General features: G+C 36.4%; 1 protein-coding gene across 2 annotated transcripts; it reads left to right on the forward strand.

The window, feature by feature from the left end:
* Positions 1-1,255: 1,255 nt before the first annotated feature.
* Positions 1,256-25,180, forward strand: LOC127813086 (26S proteasome non-ATPase regulatory subunit 13 homolog B). Of its 2 annotated transcripts, none has more exons than XM_052353824.1 (6): positions 1,256-1,578; positions 7,087-7,533; positions 9,623-9,703; positions 14,326-14,522; positions 14,601-14,700; positions 24,597-25,180. In XM_052353824.1, the coding sequence occupies exons 1-6, from the start codon at positions 1,429-1,431 to the stop codon at positions 24,780-24,782; spliced, it is 1,161 nt and encodes a 386-aa protein (XP_052209784.1). In that variant the 5' UTR covers positions 1,256-1,428; the 3' UTR covers positions 24,783-25,180. The 2 variants fall into 2 exon arrangements, with proteins under 2 accessions (XP_052209784.1, XP_052209785.1); XM_052353825.1 differs by having other exon boundaries at positions 14,601-14,744; positions 24,597-24,737.
* The last annotated feature ends 1,484 nt before the right edge of the window (positions 25,181-26,664 follow it).

The following is a 26,664-nucleotide window of genomic DNA, read 5'->3' on the forward strand; positions in this document are numbered from 1 at the left end:
TTAATTTAATATTTTTTATATTAATTCATAATATTCATTGCATTATTAAATTTATTTTTTAAAAACATTTTTTTATACATAAAAAAATCTCTTAGATTCCTCACCAATGCAAATCATAGTTCTCAACAAAACATATTAAGAGCCATAATAATTGGGTATTGTGGTAAGAAATTATAGTTATCTCTTTTGTCACTAAAGTTTAAATATTGTGTATCCATTTGAATTTGGATTCATTGTATACATTGGTGATGGATGATGATTAACCTAGAGAGTTCATCGTTCTTTTATTTTCTAAAGTTAGAGGAGGGGAAAAAAAGAATGAATGATGAAATAGTCATTTTATCCATAGATTATTGCTATTTTTGAAATATGAAAGGTGAATTTAATAATTACTTCAAACCTTAGAGGTATTTTTGTAATTTACTCATTTAAAAAAGATAACAATCTTAATTTTTTGGTTATAAATTTTTTTATTAACTTCACTGAAATATTTAATTTGATTCAACATATTTTGAATAGAAGTGAAGTGGCATTTTACACCATTTTAGTTGCCTAATTTATATTTTTAAACTCATATAATTTAAATGAGATGATTTAAATAAGATGAGATGAACATATCAACATTAATGCTCTTTTTTGAATGGTAGATTGATGATGATGTATATTTGATATAAATTAAAAATATTTTGTTAATTAGCAATGTAAATGTATTCGCAACTAGTCTCAATTAATTTCATTTAAAGTTAAAATAATTATGAAAATAAAATTATGGGTATAAGAGTTATTTTAAATTTTGCTTTCAGGGCATAAGTTGGGTGGCAAAGGATGGACGAGCGATATGCTGATGTCATTCTGATGTGTCTTGAATTCGATTCCTGACCTCCTAAATGCACATCTTATAATTTATTTCTCCTGCATAATTAAAAGCATGAGCGATTGTATAATGACAAATATGTCAAGAGTTATTTGTAAATTTTTAAGTCACTAGAGTTAATTGTTGCGATTTATATATTAGTGATAGTATTAAAAAAATTAAAATTTAATCTATAATTTAAAACGCAGTAAAAAGGTTTTTTTTTTTAATAATTAACCTCAAAATGAGACATATGTTATGTGGGCAAAACCCATCTCAGGCGATGGGTCAACCCGATCCGGTTTTGTTTCAATTTCGCCCATTATTATGCTCTTAATTACCATCAAAACCCAGGTTGAAGTTCAACCTTTCTCTCTCCCCCCCCCCCCCCCCCCCCCCCACCGTCTCTCTCTCTCTCTCTCTCTCTCTCTCGTCTACATTCCTTTCTTCCGCCAAAAGAAACGGGACGGGGGGGATTTGGGAGAGAGGTTTTATAGAGATTTTTACAGAAGACCCAATCTGGTCTCAGATTTCTCTATCCGTCTCTCTCAAGAATTTTCTAGCTATCTGCAGCAATGGCGGCCCTGCAGTACCTGGATTCGCTCCGCAATGACCATCCGGAGCTTGCCGACTGGTACAATACCCTCGCAGACCTGTATCAGAAGAAGCTCTGGCACCAGCTCACCCTCAAACTCGAACAGTTCGTCGCTCTCGCCGTATTTCAGGTTCTTTCCGTTCTTCCCCCTTCCGGTGCTCTCCCACTTCTTCTCATGTCCACTTTCGATGTATGCATGATGCGGAGAGTTCGGATTTTGAAAATTTAGGGCTTTTATTCGTTTAATTTGGATTTGATTGGGGTTCCTATAATTATTTGAAGTTAGGGAATTTTGGGGTCTTGTTTCTTATGGTGAATTGGGTGCGTTGTTGTTTCTGAGAAGCTGCAGGTGCGAGATGTGAATGAAGTTTGAATTTTCCGTTTTGTTCGTTATGTTTATAGAAATAGAAAACCTGACTGAACTTGAAAGAATTTTAGGTCGGAAATGCCTCTTAACGACTGACATGTCTACGATAAGATCGTACTTCCCTATTTGAAGCTCGATGATCACGAGGGTCAGTAGAAATTCGGGGCTTCTGGAGCTAGAACCTTGAAATCATGTCATTCTAATGATTTTAGCGTTGAACTGAGAAAGAATGCTATTAAGTCAAGTAATAATTAGGCTTTTAGGAGTTTCACTATCCAAGTTCTAGTACATGTCGGAAGGTCTCCTTACCTTCCTGTGTTAGAGAAAATTAGTCAGAGTCCTTGAAGTTTGATTCAACGGTAACTGATAAGACACTGGATACCTGTAATATGCGTGACTGAATTATTGTCAACTAGTAATAGATTCCTTCCACATGGATGATCATGTCGTGATATGGATACAGACACCTATGTTATTCCTGATTGTGATTTATTGGGGTCATCTTGTTGATCATCTTTTGGGAAAGAGGTTACAGAGGATGCTTAGGAGCAAATTCTCCCATGTGGCACAGCTATTTTCCATCCATGCCATGGAACCCACTTGAGAGAAATGGGAGCAAGAAGGGGAGTTGGCAGTAACTATGAGCAGCAACTCACAAGATCCATGGCAGGTACAGGAAATCAACTCCCTTAACATGCTTTTGATTGAATTTAAGGACCTCTTTTCTAAACCAAATTCCCTAAGAGACCCTATGATCACACCATTAACCTTAAACCAAATATAGAGCCTGTTAATTTAAGATCTTACCGTTACCCACCTAGACAGAAAGCTGAAATTGAAAAGCTCATTAAGGACATGCTGCAAAAGTCTATCATCCAACCAAGCCATACCCCATTTGCATCACTTGTGTTACTTGTCAAAAAGAAAGATGGTTCATGGAGATTTTTTGTTGATTATTGTCTACTCAATGCCATGACCATCAAGGACAAGTTTCCCATACCAATGTGGAAGATTTACTTGATGAGCTTAAAAATGCTTATGTTTTCACCAAACTCGACCTAAGATCAGGTTATCATCAAATTAGGATGAGGCCTAAAGACATTTCCAAGACAGCCTTCAAAACCCACCAAGGGCATTATGAGTTCATAGTAATGCCCTTTGGTCTCAACAATGCCTCAACAACCTTTCAAGCATTGATGAACCAGATTTTTGAGCCATATCTATGCAAATTTATTTTGGTATTTTTTGATGACATTCTAATCTACAACCCCACTTTTGCCCAACACCTAGACCACCCGAAAATCACCCTTGAGGTCTTTAGATTCAATAAATTGTATGTTAAGGAGTCGAAATGTGCTTTTGTACAACAAGAAGTTGAATATCTAGGGCATATTATATCAAAAGCAGGGGTGAGTACTAACCCTAGCAAGGTGGCAACAATGATTGCTTAGCCAAGGCAGTGTTCTAAAAATCGGCCTAGGCAGCCGCCTAGGCGCCGGTGAGGCGCTAGGCGGCCCCTGGCCGCCGCGAATATGGCCTAGGTGGCCCCTTTAGGCGCCGGCCCGATTAATTGGGCAGCAGCGGCGCCTGGCCGCCTGGGATGCCTAATTTTTGTGTTTAAATTTTACTTTTCGTCGATTCCGAAGCCTCTTTTACTCCTCTCAGCTGTCGCCCTCTCATACTCCTTTTAGCTTGGGTCGCCTAATTTTTGTGTTTAAATTTTACCTTTCGTCGATTCCGAAGCCTCTTTTACTCCTCTCAGCCGTCGCCCTCTCATACTCCTTTCAGCCCAAGGTTGCCGCTGCCTCAACGTTGCTGGTACCTCCTCGCTGCCTCGAGCTCCATCGCGACCTCCTCACCGCTTCTACGTCGTCAAGCTCCATCCTTGTTGTCGCATCCTCGCTGCGTCAACGCCGCCGCCGCTGCTGTCAAGCTCCATCTCTACTTCCACTTCCACTTCCGACCCCCCCTCTCTCTCTCTCTTGCTCGCGCGCTGGCGCTGTTGGGTCTCTCTCTCTCACGCTGTTGGGTGTTAGTATTAGGGTTTATTATGTTATTTAATTTTTTTTATTTATATGTTAGATATATATATTTTCTTTTTTATTTATATGTTAAATATATTAGATATCTATATTTCTCTATTTCTATTTATATGTTAGATATATATATATTTTCTTTTCTATTTATATATTAGATATATATATATTTTTCTATTTATATGTTAGATATATATCTAATATAAGCTAGGCCCCAGCTTGGTGCCCGACTAGCGTCTAGCACATTTTAGAACACTGAGCCAAGGCCTCATAATGTTAAGGGATTAAGGGGATTCTTGGGATTAACTAGCTATTACTGTTGGTTTGTTAAAGGGTATGGCGTCATTAGCCGTTCTCTCACTGACCTATTGAAGAAGGATGGGTTTTAGTGCCATTTCAAAATTAAGAAAAGCTACATGGTCTGCTTGAAGCAAGAAAGGGGAAGACAAATTTCTAAAAGTTGTGCAGGAATTCATTGTTTTAGATCTCTCAAGGAACCTTATACACAAGCAGGATCAGCAATGAAGCTTTTTCTTTTTGATAGTTAATATGTGAATAAAAAAGAATTGCTCCAAGGGGGTGAATCTTGTAATAAAGCATCCTAAGGGGGCACATATTGAACTAACAAAGAGGTAAGAAACCAATAGTTCCTGGCTTCCCGCTATAAATTAAGAAGCAAAGTAAAATCTTCAAATTTTTTTTATAAAGAAGTACACACAAAAAACTGAATACTCCATGTCTCCAAAAGCCCTTTTGTTTCTCTCTCCAAAGGCAAAGGCCCCGGAAATTCACAAAAGGATAGTCATCCAAATTGACCTCTGTGGAGTAGATGGGTAACTTTTATGCCGCAAGCATAAAAACTTGATGTTGGCATAGGCTCATATTGGAAAACATAAAAAACTAAACCTCCCAGTCAGTGGGTAATTTGTAGGAGGATATGGTCCACTGTCTCGCCTTTGCTCATCAATAGTAGTACGAATCTAGCACCACTTGCTTGTGTTTCCCTTGTATCATCAATGGTCAAGATGGCTCAAAGAACAACCATTCACACAAATAACCCAACTTTGCTAGAGGCTCTCATTTTCACAATGGGTTTCTAATTTTGGTCTTTTATAGCTCCTCTTATGAGTTTTCTTTTAAGAATTTATTTTTTCTTCTTTTGCTTAGGAATAGGTGGACTTTACCAGTTGGTTGAGTGATTCTCTCAGCACTTTTAGTGTTGCTATATTTCTTTTATTCAAAATGGCACAAAGCTCAAACAAAGGAGGAATGTTTCCATTACACAGTAGATAAGTCAATGTAAAATCATTGTCATATATCATGAATTCTAGGCAAAACTTACAAGTTACTAAAGGCATGCATCATAAAGTAGAAACTTGTGTTAGTTCTTGAGGAGGGGATATGGAGAACTTGTTTTGTTACACTTGGGTTACATCAAACATTTGCATTGAGCATTGACCTTTTGCTCTTGTGATGGATGAACGCACAAAACACATCCGAGAAGAGGTACCTTGGAGTATGTTTTGTAGATGATATTGCCTTAGAGGTGCCTTGGTGTATTGTTTTGGAGTATTAATCTTGAATTATGGAGGAACACCTTAAAATCTAAATGTTTCAAGTTGAGTAAACCGAAAAGTGAACACATGGAATGTAAGTACAGTAAAAATAGAGCTTTTGTTTTCCCCAAAATTTGAAACCATTTACAAAAAAATTCCACAAACCAAAACCCAGGCAAAAGTAATTCCAAGCTAAAACTCCTTGACACATCATCTCTACTAACTGGCAGCTTTTGAGTCAGAAGAGTGGCATTGAAAGATAATAGAAGAAACTGCCTTGATGGTTTCTCCCTGAAATAAGAAATTGATTTGGCAGTGTCTCATTTAAAGAAACCTATTGGTTTGTTACTGTTGCAACCCGGGGTGATTGGAGGCATTGTAGAAGTGATGTGATGAGGAGTTTTAGTGTGAGAATTAATTTTGGAAAAAACTCAAAAATAGAAGTTTGGATGATGTGATGAGACTTGAAGATCAAATTATTCCTAAAAAGGATTAGCATAGATATCTCAGATAAATTGTTCAAAACAAAGTCAGATTGTTGAGGATGTTACTCATAGAATCATTGGTAGGATGGTTAAAGTGTAATAGTATATATAGCATTCTGTGAGATTGTAAAATCCTTTTAAAGCTAAACAAGAAGTTTTATCTAATAATTGTAAGACCATATTTGTCATATAGCTCATAACGTTGGGCAGTTAAATGCTAATTTGTACAAAATATAAGTGTGAATAAGATGAGGATGTTATCATGTTAAGGTGGATGTGTTGCCATCCAAAAAAAAAGGGTACCCTTTAGTGGACGTGCTTGTCAGGTTACATAAGCTTTGATTGGTCAACCAAGGGGTACCACTTGAAGACAAGCTGTTACAAATTGCATCTGCCATCCTCTTTCATTAGTTAATTTTCATACAAAGAAAACTATTATATTATTTGCAGAAAAGGACTTTTAGTTGCATATTGACATGTATGTTGGATGAAAATACCTTGTACTCTATGGAACTACAAACATGAAAGATAGGACTTGGACATACAGTTACAGTTTGTTCTTAACATGAAAGGACATAGACGTACTACTAGGACAATCCTGACTGGAAGATGACGGAGCTATTGATTTAAGTTAATTAAAATAGTAGGACAATTGTCAATTATTTTAAAAGCTGAAAAGCAAAAATCAAATGTCATGTCCTCTTTGTTCTGGATGACTTAAAAGGGTGCATTGGGAAGTTTTTCTGACTTTAGGGACACAGCATAGTCCTTGTATGGGTTTTTGGTCATACTACCCTACTTGACATGTGATAACTTGGAAAAACATGGAAGAATGGGTATGTGATACCCCTGCATTGTGGTGCACATCCCTTCAGAGTGGGGATTTGGTGTCTATACAGTGAGCTGTCACATAAATGTCATCAAATCATTAAACTAAAAGCAATAACAACTTTGAAGAACTACAACTATTTTTGACATGCAAAATATGTTTGTCATGCAGTAAAGTTTCTAGTTATTACTTTCACTTTCACTTTCACTTAATATGAATCTTGTTTTTCTTTATATTTTGATTGTGTTGGCAAGTTGCTTTTGTTTGTAAGACATGTTGAAACATATAATTATGCCTTCATACTCTCTCTCTCTCTCTCTACATGCATGTGTGGTTGACATCTTTATGTTTCCTATCATCTTCAGGCTGGTGATACTCTCATACAATTATATCATAACTTCATCACTGACTTTGAAACCAAGATCAATCTTCTTAAGCTTGCACATTTTGCTGTCGTAGTCTCTCGGCAGTATCCAGATAAAGAAGCTGCCATTAGTTATCTAGAAGGTGTGATTGAGAAGCTTCACGCTACTAGAGAGACTCGCATTGAGGAACCAGTTGTTTACATTAAAATGCAAATAGCTACCTTAAAGCTTGAGAAAGGCGAACAAAAGGAGTGCAAGAAACTTTTAGAAGGTGGGAAGAGCACACTTGACAGCATGACTGATATTGATCCATCTGTGTATGCCAGTTACTATTGGGTTTCATCACAATACCATAAATCTAACCAGGAATTTGCTGAATTTTACAAAAGTGCTCTTCTTTATCTGGCATACACATCAGTGGAGTCTCTATCTGAATCATTTAAGCTGGTATGCAATTACTTGTTCCTTTAATTTTTTTTTTTTAAAAAGGTCCATATTTATCTTTGTTGATTTCATTTAGTCATGCACTGTGGTTATTTCTATATAATAGAGTTGTGGAAGGTCAAAATTAGTTATTTACAATTGGATATTTGTAAAGCTTGCTTTCTTGGACTGCACTTGCTATAGTTTTCTAATTTTTTTCAATTGTTATTCTATTTATTTCTTGTAATTACTTAAAAATTAAGAGAGAATTTTAATATGCATTGGTCTTGAAAATGCTCTTTCTCCTGCTAAGAACCAAGTGTGTTGGTTAGACGGGTTTTCAGTACATATGCAATGATTTTGTATGCTGTAATACACTAGGGCTGTTTTAACACAACAAAATTCTGGAGTTTGAAAATTTGTTATTTACAAATGGATACTTCAAAATCATGTTTCTTTCTGATGTACTTATATTTTCTTGGTATTAAAACAATTTTTCTGGTAGAATGACCAGGTGCATTGTCAGTTTAAGACACTGTCATGAACCTTGGAGATGAGCTAGGGTATGAAAGGAAGATCGAGAATAATAAGAGAAGAACTTGGGGAAGAGATCAGTTGGGAGGGAGAGAACAGCAAGAAGATAAGGGAGGAGATCACACAGAGAGAGAGAGAGTATTCAATTCATTTTCAGCATGCTCTCTTCTTACAGCTGAAGCAATATATATATATAGCCTCACTTAGCTGCCAGACAAAGCTCTCTAACCCTCTAAGCTACAAGACAAAAAGGGAAAAGACAAAAAGAGAAAAATATCCTAACAAACTATTGCAACCCTATTACAATGATGCCCTTCTATTGTTCCTTGGGTCATGACAGACACATTTTCAGCACTTCCATATATGCTTTTGTTTGATGATGAGGATGAGTTTTCTTCACATGAGAAAAATGTGTGGGTATATTTTGGATTAGAAAGGAAAGCAACAAAAGCACTACAAATGAATACAGAGAATAAGAAAAGGCTTGCTGACGTAAATATTTAGTGTCTGTGAAGCATGATATTGCTTGCACTGTTGCACTCAAGGATAGTGGTTTCAGTTCACTATTGTTGTTTAAAATATCAGCCTTAATTATATTCACCAAGGCCTAGAAATCTAAACGAGGAGATACGAAACCAATCAGTTTATTGTTTGAGTTGACAGGGATTTTGTTAATCTGTAAAACCACTCTTGCTTCCGATATGTACTTGGATCTTTGTGTTTCTGATTTATATTAATAGATTGGTTGCTTTGATTTTTAGAATAAGCCATTATTTATTTACGGATTTACCTGTATCCCCCTTCAAAGAAGTCCCAGTAAGCTCATAAATGTTATTGAAAAAGTTGAAATGTTATTCCGTTACTTCCAACCCTCTGATTGAGCAGACATCTAAAATCAAATGATGCAAAAGCTGGATTTAGCTTCTGTCAATATTTGTAGACATGCTGGTTGATTCATCAGTACACGTGGGTAAGATCTATTCTTGCAGGGATGATGAACTGATGATGTTTAGGCTTTATACATAGAGATGGCTACAAAGGATAGAATGGATGGGAGATGGGGTACCCCACCCAAATGTCAACTAGATTGCCCTTCCCCAGCCATGCACACTGCACTACATTGCGCTGCAGTTGTGAAATGTCAACCCCATACTGCCCAACCAACAGTTATTCTAACCAAAATTTTTACTGAACCAAACTAAATGTGAGAAATTAAGGAGAACATGCACTACATGATATCCAGTAGTGTTAACAAGTGCAAAAATAGTTTCTGTAGAGAGTCTTTTATGGATACATACACAGCTCTTCTTTAATTCTTTCGTTTCTTCTTGTGACTTTGAAATCAATTCCATATTTTTGATTTTCAAACGGTCTACATTTGAATTCATGGTGACATTTGACTATTAGATGTCTATTAAAATCTAGTGGAATAAGAATCTCCAATATAAAATCATTGTTTTCTTTTAGTAAATTGTCTCGACTAGTTTTAATGTTTCCTTGATGGATTGCATGCATGAGTTGTTGAGCTTTTCATTGTTTCCTTAGTGGTTATTGAGGCTCTAATTCTGTCTTATTTTAGGATTTGGCATTTGATTTGTCCTTAGCTGCATTGCTTGGAGAAAACATATACAACTTTGGGGAACTTCTTGCGCATCCAATTGTAAGTTCATTTTGAATGTATTCTTGTTCTTTTTTTGGTACATCTCCTGTTAGTTATTTTTGCTTTCTTGTGTTATAATTGTTTAAGCTTCTCTGTTGCTAAATGTGTTGTTTACTGTTTAAATATTTTCTTTCACCACTCATTACTTGTGAAGCTGTGTCAAGTGACTTGACTCAATTTTTTCCATTTGTGTTATGCATGCAATATGGTTGTATTTGTATTTGGCTGTAATTGGATGGGGATGGGAGTCATGGGACATTGGCCTGTTTGGTCAGGTTGGAAAACTACACTTGCCCAAGATTTAGTGAAAGCTTGACTTAATTTGTGATTTAATTAAATAAGATCAAACCTTGGGCAGGGTAATGATGGCCTTTGTAACCTTTAGCTAAATGTACTTGAATATAAATCAATGATTCCAGACAGCCTCCTGCAGTAGGTTAAGGATTCTAGGACCTTACAAAGACAAGTTCTTATCAATTTTAAGAAGTGGAAGATGTGAAGAAGTCGATCTATATTTTGTGACCACTGGAGCTTAAATATATTTTCATCAATAGTCAAATGGAAGTGAAAAGGTCTAGATGGATTTTTCATGTTATGTTTTTAGTGCAGCAAAGCCGTCTATGCCAATTGTTCGAATGGTGCAGTGGGCTAGTGTTATCCTTCCTGTGGTCTTTTTAGGCCATGGAGGTTGTTTTATGTGTGACAGGATTTTGGAATCTAATCTTTCATAAATATTGCTCTTTCCTGCCTAAGAACCATGGACATTTCCTAGGAGATGGCATGCCAGTGTCGCTGGTGTGTTGGGTGCGCTGGCACACCACCTATATGTGTTGGACATACCCACATGGTGTGTTTGACACTTTTTTAAGAACATAGGAGGGACACACATAGGATATGCATGCCCCCTCTGCAGACACTTTGAAGACATTAAAAACAAGGGTTTTTCTAATAATTCTTCAATTTTCCACTTGCACGTGTCTTCAGTTTTTCCACCTTTTTTATCGCACAACTTTTTCAGTTTCCATACACTTCATTCTTCAAGCTTGTATCCTCTTTATCTTTGAGCATCGACTGAATTTTGACACGCTTGTATCCTTTTCAGTTTGTGTTTATTTATTTCCTAGCCATAGTTCTGAAAGGTGCGAGGCGCAAAGGGTCTTGGAGCTTGTCGCGCCTTTGCAAAGCAAGGTGCACCTTTTAGAAAAAAAAAACTCAAAATCTTGTAAAATCATAAAAAACTATCAAATTATCAATAATAATACATGCATATCATTAATGATTCATTATCTTCAAATTCTAAACTAACAACATTAAAGTTGATTCATTCATCATGCAAATTCTAAACTAAAAACATCATCAAAGTTCAAACTTAAAGTCTTAAACTCAAACAAGTACCAATCATCATGCAAAGTTCTAAACAAACATATAAACACTATAAGTCCACAATTAAGAAAATGTTTTCATTTTGAAAAATGCTATTTTTCTAAGTCTGGAAGATTAGTGCATTATAAGGAGACATATAGGAAAATGTTTCCATTTTGAAAAATTATCTCTTGGTATTTTGATAGCTAATACTCATTGTTATTAAAATGATTTTTAATGAATTTTTCAAGAAATAGTAGGTATGTATTTTGGGGGTGGTAAAATCGCTAAATCCCGAGTTTGTACTAAAACCAAAATTTTATTTTCTTATTATTATGGATTTTGATTTTTAGATATTTTTATTGAATCCAAATGGGGGTACTTTCTTATTTACATTTATGTATTAAAGTAAATAGAAGGTAAAATATAAATAAAAGAAAATGTGGACATTTACTTAAACAAAAGAAATGTAAATATGTTGTAATGTATACATGCTGGAACTGACAAGAGGGGAGGAATTGAGCTGCCCAGGTTTTAATTAAAACTAAGTTTCATGAGGCGCGCCTAGGCGCCTCTCGTCTCGGCGCCTCACCATGCAAGGCGAGGAGCCAAATTGGCGCCTTAAGGTACCTTGCGCCTAGGCGCGCCTTTAACAACTATGTTCCTAGCTCTAGTCTTTATTTTCTTTTAATATTAAATACTTATTTTGGACCTCTTGGTGTTTGGATTTGAAATGAGTAAGGACTTATGGGATGGTTGTAACTAGATTAGAGTTATTCATTTGGAATTTTGGATTATGAGTTTTAAATGCATATTTATGAGTTAGGAATATAGTTTTGATACTTTATTATGCCATTCAAAATATAAAAATTTATTTGTTTATTAATGTACTTGACCTTTCCCTCACTAGAGGGTTGGCTCAAGAGGGATAATAGAGCTCATTTAGAAAATATAACTCTTTTCTCTTGAAAAAAAAAAAAAAAAAAGCTTCCAGAGAGGGGGCTCTTCCTTTACCGGACAAAGAAAGCCGAAGAGGCCTAATAAAACTCATTGAGAAAATGAGCAAAAGATGAAACATAAACAGGGAACAAGCCAGAAGTCCACAAAAATAAAGAAAAAAATAGGGCCTTTAAGGAAATGGTAGAGTGCTTTGCCCTTTGAAAGCTCTATTATTTCTCACCTTCCACAGTTCCACAAAACAAAAAAGAACATTATCATCATCACAAGCCTTATCCCCACTAGATGGGGCTGGTTTTACGGATTCTAGCTCTTCAATCTTCCCTATCCATGGCCATTATATCTCATGTCATGTTTCTTTGGTCTTCCTTTACCTCTCTTGTTACAAAATCTTTCCTTATGTCCACTTTGTTCATAGGTGCGTCTGGTGCTCTTTTTCTTGATGTCCAAACCATCTTAATCTCATCTTGTGCATCTTATCTTCAATTGGCATCACTTCAACCTCTTATTATGAAAATTTTTGTTTCTAATGTTTTTTCTTGTATGACCCACATCTATTATAACATCCTCAGCTAGGTTATGCTTATATTTTTCACATGTTAGTGCTTAACTACCCGGCAAAACAAAAAATGGAGGAAGAAACTAAAACTTTTTTTTTTATTATTTAGATGCCGGATTCCCACACCGCAACCAAACTAGGAACTCAAAACAGAGACAGGCATTACTCCCTGGAACTCAATCATAGGAAAGATGTCTCATATCTTTCTAGAGCCTGAGCAACGAATGAGCAAGACTACTCACAGGCCTTACACATAAAGCAGCAATCAACCAAGCCTGACCTCTTTTTCTCATGTCATCAACTGTAAGGATGAAAGCAGCCAGCTAAACAAAGAAAGCTGCTCTTGGGAGTGGTTCCAATAATCCATCTCTAAATAGCCTTGTGAGGGAAGGGCTTCCTGCAGTTGCACAAAACATCATAGAAGGAACTCAGAGAGAAAGAACTGCCTGCCGAAGGCTGCCAAACCCAACTGCCCTTAAGCTGACCAGGTGGACCATGCTATCAGGCAACCCAAAGAAACACTGTTCGAGAATCCAATTCCTAATCTTGGAATTTTCTTTCTAAAAGTGGTGGTGAAACAAAACCAGAAGAAGAAACATGAAATTAATTATTAATGCTGATTCACTGCTTCTAGCAAAACTGAAAAGATCTGGAAAAACACTCATAGGGGACTATTGCCACAGAAAATCTTGTTCTAGAACCGTAAAGGACCCTAGATCTTCTCATAAGGCCTCCAATCAAAATCTACTTCTAGAACCATTACCTGCTTTGATCCTTACAAATGTGGAAAAAATCTCCCAAACTGACATAAAGCCTCTAAAAACACCCTTCCCATGAGCCAACGAAATGGCTTCCATGGACCAATCTCCCTCTAGGCATTGATATTAACCCATTATAATGTTCCTACTAGACAGTCCCTCTCTAGAGAAAACCTCCAAAGCCACCTGTCATTATGTGAAGATCTAGGGTCCTATATGAGTCAAGACTAGCATCCAGATAGGCATAAAAATTCCTGGAAATCATATTCTTTGGTCAAAACCAAAGAGACTTGAACCTGGGAAAGGCACTGCCTTGATTGTATAGCCAGAATTGCCTTCATTCTCTATTGGGACTTGGAGTAACGTGGTTTGAGTGGCATGCTGTACAGCTGTAGGCCTTTTACTTTGTGTTCTTGTGTTAGGAAATTGTAGTTTTTTTGGGTTTTATGTAAGTTACATGGTTGGGGATTGAAGAGTGGGCCAAACCACAATTTCTAAAATGTGCTGTTGAACTATGTATTTTTCAATTTGCAGTGATCAATACCGGTCATTCTTTTTGTGCATTCATAACATGAGAATGTAGTTTCAGTGTTTCACATTCTTTCTATTCTTTTCATTTATAAGAACAATATGGCTAAGTAAAGAATGTTAGCAATTTGAAAACTGTCCATGCAAGAGAATGATAGGTTTTAAATGGTCTAGGTAGGTACCACATCATATGTGTGGTATTTGAATTGACGATATGCTGCTGAGAGGATAGATAAAGTAAGATATTGGACTAGCAAAATAAGAAAAAGGGTTGATATATTCAATAAAGGTAATATTGATGATAAAATAAAAGGTCCTATAATTCTTTACCTAATATTTAACAACTTATTTTCTTTTAATCATGATAGGTATGAAGTCAGCAACAACATTATTGGCCTTACCTTTTGTTCTTTAAAAAATTTCTTCATTATTAATTTTGACATCCTTTACTGATACAGATAAAAAGTCTTCTAGGGACAAAGGTTGAATGGCTCTACTACATTCTTGAAGCATTTAACACTGGTAATTTAGTTCGTTATCAAGAATTATGCCATGTGCATAGAGCTGCTCTAAGTTCTCAACCAGCACTAGTGGAGAATGAGAAGAAGCTTCTTGAAAAGATTAACATTCTATGTTTGATGGAAATCATCTTCAGGTATGTATATAGCCATTATTTCCGGAAAGCTATCAGCTTTACATTTTACCAACTGAACTAGGATGTGGTTCCTTGCAGTCGACCATCAGAAGACAGAACCATACCACTGAGTATCATTGCAGAGCGCACCAAGCTTACTGTAGAGGATGTGGAGTATCTTCTCATGAAGAGCCTTTCTGTAAGTTCTTTTGCTATTGATGCTTGACCAATAAAATATTCCCAGTAAGTGCCAAAATCACTCCTTTTCCTGATATGTATTGCCAAAATCAGTTTTCATGTACCTAACACACACACCCCCCCCCCCCCCCCCCCCCCCCCCCCCCCCGCGGCGGAAAAAAAAAAAAAAAAATCAGCTAGTGTTATATATGGAATCTAATTCAGTTGTCTTTGTGCTTGTGTGCATGTATATGCTTCTTTTGTTCTTTTTTAAAAGTTCATATTATACAAGTGTCTAATCAAGTTATTTTTTCTTGATTTATCAGAAGAGAAAAGGAAAGGAAAAAAATAGTTATATATTTTAGGATTCTTGTGTTGTAAGAAACTGTTAAAAATGAGTCAGAGCCAGTTATTTCCAACTACGACTTGGGAACTATTTGACTTCAGTTTCTAGAACTTAAAAAGTATGAGAGGTTTGGATATTTTTGTTAGTAAACTTAAGGCTAGCAAGGTAATTAAAATTTAATGTATTACGAGATAAAGACAAGGAACAAATGACTACAATTTGTTTTGAAAACATCATATAATTCAACTTCTTATGTTATATACTTAAAATTGGGGTAAAAAAGGAGAATCATCCAACATGGAGAAGGGAAAGATGAATCATTTGGAAGGTCTTTGTTGAGAAATTTAAAGATAAAATTACCTTATAAGTTTGAGCTTTTAGATGAAGTGGTGGTTAACAATTCAACATGATAATAGAGCAGGCAAAGGTTCTGAGTGCAAACCTCACTACTAACCCAATATATAAAAGGTTACACATGTTTGGATCAGACATGCAGTGAAACCTGGCCACACATGCAAGGGACATTTTGAGGAAAAAAAATGTAAAAAATAAAATTACTTTTCTTTCTACAAGCTTGACCTTTTAGATAAAATGGTGGTTTATAATTCAATAGTCTTCAAGTCGGTTGAAGAATAGGGTCACTGTCAGACTGCGCACCTTTGGAGGCCTGCTCCTGTGACCCTCGATAAGAACTGGCAAAGAAGTCTTGATCTAGTGCCTAGAAATTTTTATTTAACTAGGCATGATGCGCAATTCACACCTCTGTTTGTCACTGGCTGGATCCTAGTGAGTGCTTCTCCTCTCTTCTTCTTTGCCTGGCCTCCTTCACCTATATCCCCTCAGTCTCTCCTCAAAGGAGTAGCATCTCTCTGATTTCCTGACTGCTGAAAATCCCCAAGATTTCTTCACTCAACCTCTCTAATGCTTCACTCTCACAATTTCTTCTTGCTCTCTGATTTCTTTGCTGGTGTTGATGTATTAAAAGCCTCCTCCATTCTATCTTTATTATTGCCAGAGAGGTCACCCATGAACACAAATTCCTTTGGTTTCTCCTCCACTTTCTCATTTCCAAAATTCTCTATCCACTCCCCCCCCCCCCCCCCCCTCTCTATCTCTCTTACAAGTTTGCCCACTCCATCTTTTATCCACGTTCAATTACTTGCACAAGGTTCATCTTTATGTGCTAGCTTGCCCATTTCAACATTTTGGAATTTGGATTGCTCTAACAGTTAAACATTTTCTGGTGTTACATTGTGGGAGATTGACCTGAAGATTTTGAGTGGAGAGCACTTCCCAACATTGAGGTTTTGGATCATTTCCCCATTTTGGGGGAAATTGGAAGAAGTAGATGGCTTTTAAGTTTGAGAATGTGACTTAACAGAAAAGGTCTCAAGTATCGGCAGGTTCTTAGTGGCGTGGTGTTACGAACAAACAGAGATAGCAAAATCTCCAAACGCACACACACAGTTCAAAATCGCCATAGATGAACTCACACGAACTGACCGATAAACACAAATCAATATAGACAGTATTGAAAACATAAACAAGAAACAAGAGGCACGAGATTTATAGTGGTTCACCCAAAAAGGGGCTACGTCCACTTGAGCTCCGGTGAGAAGAGCTCACTCCACTAAATAGATTCAATCTGATTACAACGTAAAACATAAACAAAACAACCCTGATTTTCTACACGATAAGCTACAAAATCACTAACAGATTAGGAGCTTACCTTTAATCAAAACCAAAATCAGGAACGCTAAAGAAGACGATCTATACAACATTTACAGAGAGAGAACGAGAGAGAGAGCAAAAAGGAAAACCCTAGAAAATGACCGACTCTCTACAAACCCCTCGATCGTTTCCGTCTTCAATGCGATCTCAGAATCAGCAATCTCGAGGCGTGATATAATATGATTTAATGGCTCGGATTGCTCTCAGTAAAAGCAGCACCAATGGCTTGGATCAAATCGTGCAAAAGGGACAGCAGCAGACAAAACGACAAAAGCCACAGGACAATTGGGCTGGCCCAAAGTGGCTGCTTTTTATGGCCCTCCAGTGGACGCCCAAGGAGCAGCCCACGGTTGCCATAAGAAGCCCCCCAGCCTTGGGCCTCATTTGAGGTTTCATTAAATATAACACGTGGCTTAACCGGATACAAGGGGAATAACTCTCCTACTTTGGTTTTGTCTAAAAGTTGAAACCCCTTATCCTAGAGTTGGAAAATAGATGTGTTTGTTATGTAGAAATCCTTAGTTCTGGAAAATATTTGGCGCTGCATAAGGAATAAAGGGGCATAGGTTTGTTCAAGGCTGAATCTGAGGCAGAATAACTGAGGTGAAGTGGTTGAGAAGATTGTTAAAATTTTGGAGATCAATGGGAGACAGAAATCCTTGCTGTAATGGCTAAAGCCAAGGCCAGAATATGGGCTTTTTTCATAAGGTGGCCAATGTGAGTCAAGGGTCTAGTGTCGTTAGTGAATTGTGTAGGGGGGATATCTGATGTGGCAATGCAGGTTTCTATGAGTAGTTGTATTTCGATCCAAGTGGTTGGAGTCTGAATGGGGTTTGGAGTTGAGTGAGAGGTCTGGGCTGGGGCGGCCTGTTTTGGTGAGTTAAGTGTTTTGTTGAGTCCTTCAAGATTTCATAATGCTGCCGGTTTTGACAATATGACCTTTTCTTAGCAGATCTTGGTATTGTTGCCAGTAATATGCTCGATATGTTGTATAGTGTCTCAAGATGTATGCTTTATGTGTTGGATTTGGGTTTAATTGAGTATCTTTTGATATGCTCAAGATGTATACTGTCTTTGGGATTGAAAAGTTTATATGACAAAACATGAAGATTTCAGTTATGCCTTTATCCCCTAAAAAGGAATAGGAAAGGATATCAGATGTTTCCGGCCTGTTAGTTTGTTGCATGGCTTATGAGTTTTTAGCCAATGTGCTCGAACACTTGTTGGGTTTTTGATGGTTTGAGTGCAAGCTACATGATTTGGATGTGGCAGTAGACTCTTTTGGTTTGATGGCCTTATTAACCTTTGCCTTTCTCCAAGGGGGGAAGAGTATGACAAGTCCACTTGCTTTAAAATTAGTTCTTTTTATGATGTTGTGGTGATCATTTTGAGACTGGAAAAAGGAGTTTTGAGTTTCTAAGCTCCTCTACACACACGCGGCATATGTATTTATGTGCATGCGTATGTTCTTTTTGGCTTTCGCATTTGTGGTTTGTGCACAGTAAGAGGCAGATATAGTAGCATAGATGTCAATCTTGTACCGAGCAAATTATCATTTTTTCTATTGGTATGATCATAACCAGTGTATTTTGGTGTACCACTTCAAATTTATTGCTATATCTACTATATTTTATTTTTAAAATTTAATCCATACAATATAATGTCACCTATTTTTACTATTATTCGTTGTTAAGTTATAAAATAATAATATAAATAAAATTATTTAAACCTCATTGAACAAAATGAAAGAATCTAAGTAGGAAGACCTCGAACAAACAAAATGTTCCTCAACTTGTATTGAACGTTAGATGAGATATTTATACATGAGCAAGCCTTGGTTTGCACCTAGACTATAGGGATATAAAATACATAATTTAAATATAATACAACAGATAAGATTGGAGTAGGATTTAAACTTAAACAATAGTTCTATCCTATTTTTATGGAACTACTTTATAACTTCTTATCCCTTCTTTATCGTCCCAGCTTTCTTTTAATTTTATAACTTTCAAATGCTTCTTATCATCCTATTTCCTCTCGGTACAAGTATTCTTGTCTCTTCTCCCTTCAACACTCCCCCTTAAACTGGTGAATAGATGTCTCTGATTCCTATCTTGCTTCTAATCATTTCAAAACTCTATTTAGCCATTGCTTTGGTAAAAATATCAACCTCTTGTAAACCAGTAGGAATATAGGTAAAGTTGATCCCTCCATCTTCAATTTCCTGTGTAACAAAGTGTCGATTAATCCTCACATGTTTCATCCGGTCATGTTACACTAGATTATTCACAATATTTATTGCTGATTTGCTATCACTGTACAACCTTGTAAGAGTAGTTATAGGTATCTTTAGATCTTCCGTTAGTTTTCCAAGCCAAATGATTTCATACACACCTTGAGCTATAGCTTGGTATTTTGCCTCAGCACTATTTCGAGCTACCACATTTTGTTTTTTGCTTCTCCATGTAACAAGATTACCCCAAACCTTAGTACAATATCCTGATGTAGACTTGTTATCTTCAATAGATCTAGCCCAATCAACATCCACAAAACCCATTATTGCTCGATCTTCAGTTTTCCTGAATAGTAGCCCCTTTATTGGTGTTCCTTTTAGATATCTTAGATATGGCAAGCAACATTAAGGTATTTACTAGTGGGTGAATGCATAAATTGGCTCAATACACTCACTGCATATGCTACATCTGGTCATGTAAAGGATAAGTAGATCAATTTGCCTACTAACTTTTGGTATCTTTCTTTGTCCACTGGACCCTCCGTTCCATCCTCTTTATTCTTTCAATTTGGTTCTAGCAGTTTGCTAGTTGGCTTACAGCCAAGCTTGCATGTTTTCTTCAGTAAATCCAAAGTGTATTTTATTTGGGAGATAAAAATTCCTTCCGTACTTCTTGCCACTTCCATTCCTAGGAAATACCTTAGTTGTCCTAGGTTTTTACTTCAAAGCTTGCTATAACTGTCCTTTAAGCACCTCTATTTTCTGAAAGTTATCACCAGTAATAATAATATCATCCGCATACACAATTAGGATAGTTTTTCTGCCATCTGCTGCATGTTTAATGCACAATGTATGGTCAGCCTGCCCCTGACTGTATCCTAGCTAATTTAAGGTGTTATGGTTTATCCGCCCAAATTGTCTATATATATGAGGGCATAGGGCAATCGCTTCGCATATACTAATCATTCGAGTCTCATGTTGTTGAACGAGTGCAGTGATAGAGAGGAAAGGTTGTGATTAGAATAGCTTTTGTAATCTCGTGAGAATAGAGGGACTCTTGTATTCTGATTTCTTGTTCTAGTGGTTTGCTCTCTGGATTGGAGTAGGCTGGATGTAGGACTGATTTTAATCAATCTAAACCAAGAAATTCTCGGTGCTTATTGTGTGGTTTGATTGTTCTAACTCTACTATTTTCAATTCTTTACTTTCTATTTATGTTGTATGATTGTGTCGGTGAGAGAGCGTGTTAAGAGTGTTTATATTCGTTGGTTTCTTGGGTGAATTTATAGACTACCAGTGCTCCTAATTGTAACATAAGGTTGTACTGAATCGTTTGAACCAAGCCCTAGGGGACTGTTTAAGTCCATATAATGATTTCTTCAGCCTACAAACCTTACCTTTCCTTTCCTTTCCTATCTTCAATCTCAAAACCCGGAGGAATGCTCATGTAGATTTCTTCTTCTGAATCACCATTGAGAAATGCATTTTTAATTATCAAGTTGGTGTAACTTCCAATCCAAATTAGCTGCAAGAGATAGCAAGACACGTATAGAATTTAATTTTGCAATTGGAGCAAAAGTCTCCTCATAATCTAATCCTTAGGTTTGGGTGAATCCTTGAACTACCAATCTAGCCTTGTACTTATCAAGGCTCCCATCAGATCTATATTTAACAATAAATACTCATTTATTGCCTACCACCTTCTTATCTTTAGGTTAAGTCACAATCTCCCAAGTGCCATTCTTCTCCAATGCATGCATTTCATCCATTACAGCAGTCTTCCATTGTGCATCTTGTAAAGCACTATGGATATCCTTAGGGATTTGAATTTCATCAACTTGTGTAGTAAAAGCCTTGAACTGTGGAGATAATTTGGAATATAACAAGTGATTAGATATAGGATGCTTAGTACATGACCTTACCCCTTTCTGCCAAGCTATTGGGATATCTAGATCATAGGTTTCTGTTTCTATTTCTGCAGGTACTGCCCTATGTTCTTCTTCTTCAAGTACTGTCCTCACATCTTCTTCTGGTACTACCCTTGGTCCATCCTCTTCAGGCATTGGACCTTCCTCTTGAGTTGATGGTTGGCTTTGCTTTGGGTCATGGGTCTTCGAGAATAAACCAGAGGTGGTTTTCTAGGAGCTTGGACCGGTTGTTCTCCTCCTTGACCTGTTACATAACTCGAAGTAGTAGGAGTAATTATAGTAACTGCTTCTGGACAAAATAGAGAATCCCAACATTGCTCTGCATTAGGATTAGAAGTCCCTTCCTACAAAGATATGTAGGAATAAAAATATTGATTCTCGAGAAAAGAGACATCACATGAGACAACAATTTTTTTAGTGTTAGAACAATAACACTTGTAGCCTTATTGGGTTGGAGAGTAGCCAACAAACACACATTTCATAGACTTGGGTTCCAATTTGGAGTGAAATAAAGAATAATTATGCACAAACGCTGTACAACCAAAGACCTTTGGTGATAGTGAGTTAAGCATTCTAGTATGAAGTGGATAGCTAGCAAGAAGAGTACTCAAGAGAGTCTTGAACTTTAGAACCCTAGAAGGAGGCCTATTTACAAGGTATGCTATTGTAAGAATTGCCTCTCCTCAATAGAAATTAGGAACTGAGTTGTAAACATTAAGGATTGGGCAGTTTCAAGGAGGTGGCGATTCTTTCTCTTAACCACTCTATTTTGTTGTGGATTATAGGGACAAATACTTTGATGAATGATCCCATGTTCACTCAAGTAGGTATTAAACTCATTGGAGAAATATCCCTACCATTATCTGACTGAAGGATATAGATTGAGGTTTGGAAATCATTGCATACCATTTGGTGGAATTTTCTGAAAATTGTTTGAACTTCAGATTTTTTCCTTCATTAAGAAAACCCAATAAACCCTGATATGATTATCTATGAAGGTGACAAACCAGCTTGTGTTGGTTGGATTAGGAATTCTTGTTGGTCCCCATACATTCACTATGCACCAAGTAGAATAGCTTGGAGGGTTGGTAAGAATGAATAGGATGTGATACCTTAGTTTTCTTAGCAAGTATACACTACTCACATTGAAAAGAATCACTCCCTTTATTAAGAAACAAATGAGGATACAAGATTTTCAAACATCTAAAACTAGGATGACCTAACCGTTTGTGCCACAACTGAATGTTGAAATCTGAGACGTTAGAAAGAGAGGATTTATTATGTAACCTAGATGAAGTAGGAGTGCAGTTTGCTCCATTAATGTAATAAAGACCTTCATTTTCCTCAGCATTGCTAATCATCTTCCCCGAAATTAAGTTCTGAAAAACACAATGAGTTGAATGAGCCATCATTACACAATAAGTTCTGAAAACAATAAGAATTTGAGTATTATTCTCACTTGTAGAAATTGAATTCATCATTACCTTCTTACGGCTTTCCTTCCTTCTTACCTTTGCAAATGCCTCATGTATCGATGGAAAGGTTTAGTTCCTAGTAGTCTTCCTTGAACCTTGCCCAGGTTAGAATTGAGACCATGAAGAAAATCAAACACTCGTTCTTTCTCCACCATTTTATTATACTTAAGTCCATCTTCAGTGCACTCCCATCTAATGTCATAAAACAGGCCCATTTCATGCCATAACTCAGTCAATAAGTTGTAGTACTTAGTGACTAAATGATTACCTTGCCTTGTTGGCTGAATAGCCAACTAGATTTCTATACATTGAGCTGTATTGTAGAAAAGATAGGTTCTACCTATCTTTGGCTCCCTGGAATTAATGAGCTAAGCCATAACAATTAAGTTCTTGGCATCCTAGACTTCATAAGTAGCCGCCTCAAGATCGGGCATAGGAGTGGCACCAGTCAAGTATCCCATTTTTCCTTTCCCTTTAATGACCAACAAAACTCATTGAGACCATTCTTGGAAATTAGTCCCATTCAGTTTATGTTGTGTGATTTGAAGAGTATGGCTATTTAGAGAAATCGGAACAGCTGGGATCTGTGTGGTTCTGGTGGGTGTAGGGCTGGTAGTGGAAGTCTCACTCGTTGGTGGATTACTAGCCATTGAAATACTACTGTTTGGTGAAGAGGAAGAATAAGATAGTTAGCCGCAAGATCGGTTGCTTTGATACCATGAACAAAATGAAAGAATCTAAGTAGGAAGACCTTGGGTATAATCAGAGATGAACAAACAAACTGTTCCTCAACTTGTATTGAACTTTAGATGAGATATTTATAAATGAGCAGGCCTTGGTTTGCTCCTAGACTATAGGGATTTAAAATACAAAATTTAAATATGGTACAACAGATAAGATAGGAGTAGGTTTTAAACTTAAACAATAGTTTTATCCTATTTTTATAGAACTACTTTATAACTTCTTATCCTATCTTTATTGTCCCAGCTTTCTTTTAATTTTAAAACTTTCAAATGCTTCTTATCATCCTATTTCCTCTCGGTACAAGTATTCTATTCTCTTCTCCTGTCAACACTTATATTCTTAATTATACATATTAAAAATAAAAATAAAAATAAAAATAAAAATCTTTTAAATGCTCCTGATTATTTATTAACTAATCTTGATTGTGTTTAATTTATAATAGAAGAGTTCTCTTATTGTTTTTTCAATCTTGGGCTCCTTTGTGAATGGTAAATATATATTTTTTATTCTTAACAATTAAAAATTAACTTTAGAAGGTTAATTTTATGAAAATAAAATATATATATATATAAAGAGGGAGATAATAATATAAAACACTCTTCATGACTTAAAAGGAGCCCAATTTTAAATTGTAATATTACAATATTTAATTTAAATAAAAAATCATAATTATCTGGTACAAGCTGGTATGAGCTAAAAATCCCAGTTTTAATTGGCAATCTGGCATAGTAGGTACGGGCGGTACAAGTTCACATGCTAGTCAATATTAAAATATGCTTTTAATTTTTTTATCGCTTTTCATCTCATACAGTTTGGTATCCTTGAGTATTTTATGGATAATTTGATTGGTGAGTGGGGTATGTGCGAAGCTGTGTGAGTCCATGAAGACATCTTTTCGTCCATGTTTCAATTGGCAGAGTTGGGATCCTCCTCCGCCCATTTGAGGAATATTGGGTGTTTCCTCGGGGATGTAAATGGACAGACTTGCTTTAGCTATGAAAGGAGCTAGTGTTCATAAATTTACAAGAAAAAGGGAAAATGGTTGGTTTTGATCCCTTGCACCATGATTTGGTTATTTAATGATAGAAGGAATAAAAGGATTGGTTTTTTGTCACTCACATCATGACTTGAATATTTGGTGACGATGCAATTTTAGATCCTTCTAAGCTTTTGGTGATGACAGATCCTTGTATAGTTGGTTTTTTTAAATGGCAGTAAACCATCATTGATTCTAATCTTTTAGATGCTCCAGATTACATTGACATTCTAAACTTGAGAGTTTCTATTCACTATCTGGACATAGTTTTTATATTTGATCCTAATTGTCACTTACCAGTATTATTTGGTGCATCCTTTCCTTTTTTGAAAGAAGTGCACATGTTTAACTTTGTCGTTTTATGAATTCTGTATTGGTATTTGTTTTCAATTCGAAATTTAATCATTCAAGGAGTTGGGGTGCAGGTTCATCTTATTGAAGGGATAATTAATCAGGTGGAGGGAACTGTTTATGTTTCTTGGGTGCAACCAAGAGTTTTGGGTATTCCTCAGATCAAATCGTTGCGTGATCGGCTGGATAATTGGATGGGCAAAGTACACTCGGCTTTGTTGTCGGTAGAGGCAGAAACACCCGATCTGGTTGCATCTTAATGTGTTGGTTACAGATTTTTTGTCTCTGTTGGCCCTGTGAAACGAACTCTATATAGCGCGCGCGGCATAGAAGGAGGATTGTTAGTAAATGGTTGGGGGGGCCATGCCATATCATTTGAATGGCTTCAAATAGTTTCCATCATTTATATTTCTTTGGAAGGAACAGACAGTGTCTTCTCTTGTTCTTCCTCTCAACTGGCAGTTTTACGTACTCTTTACACTAACTAGTTGTTGGACAATGTAGTGCAAATCTTCCGTTGTTATGCTCAGATCAGATATGATCCATGCAATTAGTGGATCTGCATCTGCTTGTGGTGGTTTACTTTTAACTTCGGCAAACGTGGCATTTTCACATCTTGTTTTCCATTATTATTATATTTTTCACATCTTTTCATTAATCGGGTTCATTCTACTTAAGCAATATCACACACATTTGTGCATTGATATGGATCCAAATAACAATATTGCTTTCTCATAATGCATTTTTTTATACATATCAAACCTAACAATTTAATCGTTTCAATAATAAAAATCCTGCAGGCAACCTTTTTAGTAATGCCCTTCTTAAAAAAATAGGAGCAAAATTCATTAATCACCCGTGAGGTTTCTTATAATTGTGACAATCGCTTCTTGCTTTTGGCTTTATGTAAGATGGTTTAATGATAATTTTTACCTCCATTAAAAAAAAAGAATTTTGATTTTTTTTAAAGAAAGAAAAAAAATAAGGAAAGCTAGTGGTGGCTAGTCATTGTGTCAACCACCTTTGGTGTTGTTGATTCTTAGGTCTCTTACCTAAAAATAGAAGGAAGGGGGAGAAAGAGAAAAAAAAGACTATTGTTGAATATCGTTCTTAAAAGGAAAGGTGATAACTAGAAAGTAGTTGTCGTTGTTGTCTCTTAAGATTTTTGGAATTAAAGACCTAACTAGCTATTATCACCTGTGTTACTAATTTGTCATGAAGATTCAATCTCTTGCCAGGCCAATCTAGTTTGTCATGGAGATTCAATTTCTTGCCAAGCCACTATCATCTTTGTTCTTCTTTCTTGTGTCTCATTGCCAGGCCCTAGTCTAGTTCCCCTCTTGATCAAATCTCTCCCCCACACTCCATTCATGACCAATTAGCCATCAAATCTCGCAATCAAATCGTTTCTTTTCTGTTTAGTTCAAATAGTCACAATGACTCTCTCTTAAAGGGCTTTATATCCTCTAATCTTTCTATTTCGGGTCTCTCTTTCTTTCTTTCTCTTTCATTGTCTCAGCCTCATCGTCAACGAGATAAGGTAAAGATAGGATAGCATTCCTCATTCTCAACTCTCCATACCCTATGCCATCTTCGCATCTAACTAAAAATAGGAATGATGTAGTCGTAAAGTACAAAGAAGATAAAATGAGTATCGAAAGTTCGAATCCTTATGACGTCTTGAAAGATAAAATTATTGTTGGAATGCAGTATTAACTAAAAGACAATAATAAAGCTAGAAGGCAAATCACTCATGTGGAGATAGGGTCATAGTGGGCCCTGTCACTCCTCCGGAGGTCTCGTTCACACAACATAAAGGTTAGGTTCACGGGAAAGATAGTCATTTCTCGGAAATTCACTTCTAGTGTGTATAAACTGTGATCACATCCAGATTTATTTGGAGGGTGAACTAGGGGGGAAGGCTGCTCACCCCAGAATTATTTGAGCGAAGGTCGGACACCTAGCTCATCAAAAAAAATATTTTGAAATAATAAGAATCCCAATCAAAAGTGTGAGAAGTCGTGAGAGTTTGCATCAGAAGTTTGAAAAAGTCTTAGTTAGACTTAGTATTTGTTATTGTTTCAAATTCTTGCTCCATATTTTTCTATTTTCAGGTAGCAAAAGTAGGGCCAATAAAATCGG

This window comes from Diospyros lotus, chromosome 11, assembly GCF_014633365.1.
Source record: "Diospyros lotus cultivar Yz01 chromosome 11, ASM1463336v1, whole genome shotgun sequence".
NCBI lineage: Eukaryota > Viridiplantae > Streptophyta > Magnoliopsida > Ericales > Ebenaceae > Diospyros > Diospyros lotus.

Coding starts and splice junctions, on each gene's coding strand:
- LOC127813086 (XM_052353824.1), top strand. CDS start 1,429: ATGGCGGCCCTGCAGTACCTGGATTCGCTCCGCAATGACCATCCGGAG. Junction 7,534..9,622: donor TATCTGAATCATTTAAGCTG/GTATGCAATTAC, acceptor GTCTTATTTTAG/GATTTGGCATTTGATTTGTC. Junction 14,523..14,600: donor TTGATGGAAATCATCTTCAG/GTATGTATATAG, acceptor GGTTCCTTGCAG/TCGACCATCAGAAGACAGAA.